This window comes from Anolis carolinensis, chromosome 3, assembly GCF_035594765.1.
Source record: "Anolis carolinensis isolate JA03-04 chromosome 3, rAnoCar3.1.pri, whole genome shotgun sequence".
NCBI classification, from domain to species: Eukaryota; Metazoa; Chordata; class Lepidosauria; order Squamata; family Dactyloidae; genus Anolis; species Anolis carolinensis.
In genome coordinates this window covers 40,879,071-40,886,062 of record NC_085843.1, presented here as the reverse complement: position 1 = coordinate 40,886,062, position 6,992 = coordinate 40,879,071, and the positions used below count along the sequence as shown (strand labels likewise).

General features: G+C 42.4%; 1 protein-coding gene across 1 annotated transcript in view; it reads right to left on the bottom strand.

Annotated features, from left to right (window-relative positions):
* Positions 1 to 6,992, bottom strand: part of zbtb20 (zinc finger and BTB domain containing 20) — a 141,641-nt gene that overhangs the window by 25,093 nt on the left and 109,556 nt on the right. The window contains exon 5 of the mRNA XM_062977130.1: positions 3,489 to 5,084. Within this exon, the coding sequence (XP_062833200.1) occupies positions 3,489 to 5,084 (1,596 nt within the window). The remainder of the gene's footprint in view (positions 1 to 3,488; positions 5,085 to 6,992) is intronic.

Below are 6,992 nucleotides of genomic sequence, written 5' to 3'. Positions count from 1 at the left end.
ATGGGTGATGGTAACAGGGGACAGGGAAAAGGCAGAACTACTTAATGCCTTCTTTACCTCGGTCTTCTCACAAAAAGAAAGCCGTCTTCAACCTCAGCAACATGGAATGGACGAAAGATTAGGGGAAATCCAACCCCAAATAAACAAGTTGTCCAGGAACACCTGGCCATTCTAAATGAATTCAAATTCCCAGGGCCAGATCAACTACATCCAAGAATATTGAAGGAACTAGCAGAAGCTATTTCAGAACCACTAGCAATCATCTTTGAGAGCTCTTGGAGAACGGGAGAAGTCCTAGCAGATTGGAGGAGGGTGAATGTGGTCCCTATCTTCAAGAAGGAAAAAAAGAACAACCCAAACAATTACCGTCCGGTCAGCCTCATGTTGATACCAGGCAAGATTCTGGAAAAGATCATTAAGGAAGTGGTCTGCAAACACATAGAAACAAATGTGGTCATTGCTAATAGTCAACACGGATTTACCAAAATCCGTGCCAGACTAATCTGATCTCTCTCTCTTTTTTTTGGATAAAGTTACAAGCTGGGTCGATACAGGAAACGCTGTGGATGTAGTGTACCTGGAATTAAGTAAGGCCTTCGACAAAGTCCCCCACGACCTTCTGGCAAACAAACTCGTAAAATGTGGGCTAGACAAAACTACAGTTAGGTGGATCTGTAATTGGCTAAGCGAACGAACCCAAAAGGTACTCAACAATGCATCGTCTTCATCTTGGAAAGAAGTGACAAGTGGAGTGCCACAAGGTTCCATCCTGGGCCCAGTTCTGTTCTTTATCTTTATTAACGACTTAGGCGAAGGGTTAGAACGCACGATCATCAAGTTTGCAGACGACACCAAACTGGGAGGAATAGCTAACACTCCAGAAGACAGGAGCAGAATTTAAAACAATAGAGTAGTAGAGAGATGGGCCAAAACTAACAAAATGAAGTTCAACAGGGACAAATGCAAAATACTTCACTTAGGCAGAAAAAATAGAATGCAAAGATACAGAATGGGGGGATGCCTGGCTCAACAGCAGTACGTGAGAAAAAGACCTTGGAGTCCTCGTGGACAACAAGTTAAACATGAGCCAACAACGTAATGCTGCAGCAAAAAAATACAACAGGATTTTGGCCTGCATCAATAGGAGTATAGTGTCTACATCCAGGTAAGTCATGCTAACCACCTATTCTGCCTTGGTTAGACCACACCTGGAATGCTGTGTCCAAATCTGGGCACCACAGTTGAAGGGAGACGTTGACAAGCTGGAATATGTCCAGAGGATGGCAACTAAAATGATCAGGGGTCTGGAGAACAGGCCCTATGAGGAGCAGCTTAAAGAGCTGGGCATGTTTAGCCTGCAGAAGAGAAGGCTGAGAGGAGACATGATAGACATGTATAAATATGTGAGGGGAAGTCATGGGGAGGAGGGAGCAAGCTTGTTTTCTGCTGCCCTGGAGACTAGGACATGGAACAATGGTTTTAAACTACAGGAAAGGAGATCCCACCTGAACATCAGGAAGAATTTCCTCATTGTGAGGGCTGCTTGGCAGTGGGACTCTCTGCCCCGGACTGTGGCGGAAGCTCCTTCTTTGGAGGCTTTTAGGCAGAGGCTGGATGGCCATCTGTCGGGGGTGCTTTGAATGCGATTTCCTGCTTCTTGGTAGGGGGTTGAACTGGATGGCCCAAGAGGTCTCTTCCAACTCTATTATTATATGATTCCATGGTTTTTAAGTTTTCAAATTAAACCCCTGACATGATTATTTAATAAATTTCAAAGGTGAGCTAATGCTAATTTTAATCTATTGTGCAGTCAAATTTTTATTGTGCAGTCCACATTTCTTTATATTTTTCCTATATCAGAATGAGTTTTGAATGTTTCATTGCAAGTGGAAGCTTGCTTTCCTACTATTATTACGCAGGTTTGGCTTGGGACATACAGTCAGCTGCTAAAAAACCCCCTAAAATTAACCCCTTTGGTTTACTATCCTGTTTTGCATGAGACAGCAGTTGGATGAAAGCGATTAATTTAAAGTATTTTTATTTGTCTTTTCATTACAACAGTCACAATTGGAAATATTTGCTCTATTTTAGTAAATGTTTAATGTTCTAGTATGACCTAGATGCCCTATCAAAGAAAGCAGAGGTTTGCCACGTTACTGCTATACTAACATTTTCCCCTCACTCACACTGTCCTTTCTTCTCTCTTTTTTAAAGACATTCCCTCCATCTTTTGGATGCCCAAGAATTCTTCCTAACTCTAACCAGCAAAGATAATTGATTCTTTTTCACAAATGCCAAACAGCTTGCTCAGCTGTCTTTAGGATTTGAGCAAAATGACCTGTAACTAGGACCTGGTGCTCTTCAGTAAACTGTATCAGACAGTTGGACATACATAGACTTTACAGATCTGAAATGTATTCATGATGCCAAACTTTACTGCTGAAGATTTTATTGCCTCAGAAATAAATAGTTTGTGAAATAATGGAATAAATTAAAATCATTTGGAAAGTTCCAAAAGGAAGGTGCGTAAGTACAGATGAGAAATCTATGGACCAGGCCTTTGAAGAATGACTAGGAACTGCAGTGGCTAATGAACAATAAAAAGGTAAAGGTAAAGGTTTCCCCTTGACATTAAGTCTAGTCATGTCCGACTCTAGGGGGTGAAGCTCATCTCCATTTCTAAGTCAAAGAGCTGGCATTGTCCATAGTCCAAGGTCATGTAGCCAGCATGACTGCATGAAGAGCCGTTACCTTCCTCCTGGAAGGTACCTATTGATCTACTCACATTTGCATTTTTTCAAAATTGCTAGGTTGGAAGGAGCTGGGCTAACAGCAGGAGCTCACCCTGCTCCCCGGATTCGAACTGCCGACCTTTCAGTCAGCAAGTTCAGCGGCTCAGCGTTTTAACCTGCTGCGCCACCGGGGGCCTGCAATGAACAATATCTAGACGAATTTTGAATTTGTGGCTCTTACATTTTTAGGTTGTAACACTTCATGATTAATAAAATATTATGCAGCTAATCAGAAGGTTTGATTCTGAGTTGAATGATTACCAAAGGAGTTAAAAACCCTCAGAGAAGAACTACAGTGATCATGAAGGAAGACAAATCTTATAAGGATAGATACAAGAAATACATATGTTTCATTCAGAAAATATATGAAGAGTATATTCTGAAAGCAGAAAAGAATTTCAAAGGAAAGAAGAATAGTTTGTATTTTTAAACAGAACAATAGCAAAACTAACTGCACATGGGATTAAATCTAAAAATTCAGAAATGTATCCAAGCTATCTCTGCTTTTGAAATAGGTGTCACATTTTTTCTAACTAATACAATGTCATATGAGCATTTTTTAAAGAAAAAGAAGCAACCTTTCTCCTACATTATAGTGATAAATGAAAACCATCTTCAAATCAACTGCATATTTATACATTTGCATTTTCTTTATACTCAGCGTCTTACCCAGAAAGGAAAGGGCAATATACTCACCTGTATGTACAAACATGTGCTTGACATAATTCTGTTTGGCGGTGAAAGTCTTGTTGCAGAGGGTACACTCATAAGGCTTTTTTTCACCCTGCCCACCTGCTGTGCTGTGGCCTGCAGAAGGAGTCAGGGGTTGAGGGGCTGGCAGTTGGGCAGTAAAAGTTGACAGGCCAGGCTGGGACACTGTCACAAATTGTGTCTGCTGGCCTAAGGATTGGGGTAGGCTGAAGAGAAAAGGCTTCGAACCACTGCCAGCAGTCTGTGTAGTAAAGAGTGCAGGCAGGTAAGTATTGCCAGCTGTGCCGATGACTTGTGTGTTGCTGGTCAGGGTCAGCGGCATCCTCAGATTGCTGGTGAGGGTTTCTGTCTGGCGTAAGTAGAGCTGTGTACTTGGCAATGTTTGGGCAATAGTTGTAGTGATCGAAGGCTGCAAAGTCCCCTTTTCAGTGCTGTTACTAACAGTGAGTAGTGTGCTGTCCCTTTCAATGTCATTGCCTCTCTCTGGTGAGGAGGAATTGGCATCTGTGAGCTGCCGCTGAATGCTTTCAACAGAAGCTTCATTTTGTTCTGCTTGAGGAGCCTCTTGTTGACCTTCTCGGTTTACACTAGTCATGAATGGTTGCTCGACAGAATCTGGTTCAGTGCCAATAGAAGAACTGACTCCAGAGTCAAAGCTCTCCCCCTTAGGTTCACTCTCAGTGCCTTCTGCTTGATCTGTATCCTCAGTGCATTCCTCAGACTCATGGCGCTCTAGGATCTGTACTCTCTGTTGTCCGTAGTAGTCATAGTCATCTTCCATTTCTTGCTTGATGTGAATATTGCCCACCAATGTTTGGATCCGAACTGGGCGTGGTTGTTTCCGGCAATGTGTGGTTTCTGGAGTAGTGGAAAGATACCTCTCCATCTGCTGCTGTGAGCGCTCATGGATCCGTGTAATCCAGCTGGGATCTTCCATATGATGGTCTCTGGGAAGTCCAAGTGCTGTTTCATGGTGGCTGACCACTGCTCCACTGTAGAATGAACGCTCTCCACTACCATTCTGCATAGAACAGGCATACAAAGCTGAGTAGATCCTGTCTACACTGTGTTGTGAGTGGCTTTGCAGGTAGCCAGATTCTGTGTCACTGCTCTGCCCTGAAGTGGCTGATTCAGGAGTTCCTCGGGGTGTCTCTTGACCAGAATCTTGGATGACTGGATAAATGTCACCCACATTCTGTGAGACAATCCGTGTGCATTCATCAATCACAGTCTTGATCTGCAGGATGCTGGCTGCTGTGAGGATCTGCAAGGCCTCTGACTGGGAAACTCGCAGCACCCCACTGTACATGAAGTCAATGAGCTTTTGTACTGACTGGACTGACACCACAGAGGGAATTTCGATGTCACTGTAGCCCAGTAACAGCTTGTCCTGGAAGAAGGGGCTGCCAGCCGCCAACACACAACGGTGGGCGCGCAGCATGCTCCCGTGAATGCGGACTGTCACATCACAGAAGTGGCCACGGTTGCGTTGCTCGTTAAGGGTTTCGAGCACAGAATTGCTGAAGTTGTGGAGATTGATGCTGTGAATGCGCTCTGTCATCCCCTTGCAACTAATGTTACCTGCAGTAGCAGAAAAGACAAAACAGGAAGACAGATAAGTCTGAAGCCTTTATGTTGGCTTTTTCTCATCAAAGGGGCATTCACTGAACATTTAGAGAAATAAGACCCAGTTTCAGCTCCCTAATCTATTCAATTCTCTAGCTCAGTGATGCTCAAATTCAAGATTTTAAGTTCCAATTTATTAAAGCATTAAGAAAAGCAAGCTAAAATACAGGTTCACTTAAGGTGCTACTTGAGGTATATGATGCCTATTTAATTAAAGAGAAAGCAAACTCATAGTCATCTCTTTTGGAGCATGTGTAATATCTTTTTGTAATAATGGATAGTTAATCTGGTGTTTTTCCTCCAAAGTTTACTGAAAATTCTTATTGGATAGTAGTTTCCTTCCCTCTTCACTTTAAAGAAGCAAAGTTGGGCAAAGTATGTGCATTTAGTTGTGCATAAAATATTAAAATATTTACTACCTACCAGTATATAATTCTTAAATGAAACTATATTAAAATTTGAATGTAAATCACAGCATCTTGCATGTGTAGTCCTAAGGAGGTAAATGCCTGCATATGTAAGACCTTCAATGAAGTACAGCAAAGCAAAACAAGGCAGATTTGTAGAGGAAAAGCAGAAAAATGCTGTATTCGAAAGGTTAGACACTGTATGATCCAATTACCCATGACATACTGCTCAATCAAGCAATGCATCTTCTTAGATGTGGGTGTGTGAGGAAATTCAAAGAGATAAGTACTGATTATCCCCCATCCCCAACATCTGTTTTAAAGTCACTACAGCTATAATATAGACATTTGCACATCATGTGTAATTAGGTTGTAAATGGCCAGAGTACATAATCATAAACGTGGCTGTGCTCTACAGGATAGAAGAAAAGTCAGGCAAATTTTGGACAGACAAAAAGGCTAAGAAACATAGAATGTGAAGCAAAGATATTACTACATACAGACCTGATTTCACTTCTATTATTTCTACCACATTATAGATAATTTACATCTATTCGAGATGTAACCAGAGCATGGACTACCGTGACCATGTCTGGGAAGTCAGACTTGGCCACGGTAGTCCATGCTCTGGTCACACCTCAAATAGACTACTGCAATACGCTCTACGTGGGGTTGCCTTTGAAGACGGTTCGGAAGCTTCAAGTAGTCCAATGGGCGGCAGCCAGATTTCTTAAGGGAGCAGTTACAGGAATCACACAAACCCCTTGCTGCGTCAGCTCCACTGGCTGCCAGTTGGCTGCTGAGCACAATTCAGATTGCTGGTGTTGGCCTATAAATCCCTAAAAAGTTTCGGTCCAGCTTACCTATCCAAACAGATCTCCCTTTATGAGACAGTTAGAACATTAAGATCAGTCGAGGAGGTCCTGCTCTCGGTCCCACCTCTGTCGCAGGTATGATTGGTGGGGACGAGAGACAGGGCCTTCTCGGTGGTGGGCCCTCGGCTGTGGAACTTCCTCCCCAGTGAGATCAGATCGACCCCCTCCCTCCTAGCGTTTCAGAAATAAGTCAAGACCTAGTTATTCAAGTAGGCATTCAGTGGTTGACAGAAATATGGAAAGAAACCCGGAATTGATGCAGGTCTAAATGTTTTATGTTACACCAGTGATTGTTATCACACTTTTATAATTGTAATGGTTTTATTCCATTGTTTATGTTGTTGGTTTGATGTTTACATATGTGAGGCATTGAATTTTGCCATTGATTATGCTGTGAACCACTTTGAATCCCCCCCCCCCCCCGGTGAGAAAAGCAGCATATAAATAAACAAATAAATAAATAATACATTCCGTTTTCTATACTTTACCTGTACACAATACAATTCATTTTTTTTTTAAATGAAAAGGTCCAGACTCCCAGGATCCTTCCTGTGGATAGATTGCCACTTCACTGTGAGTGG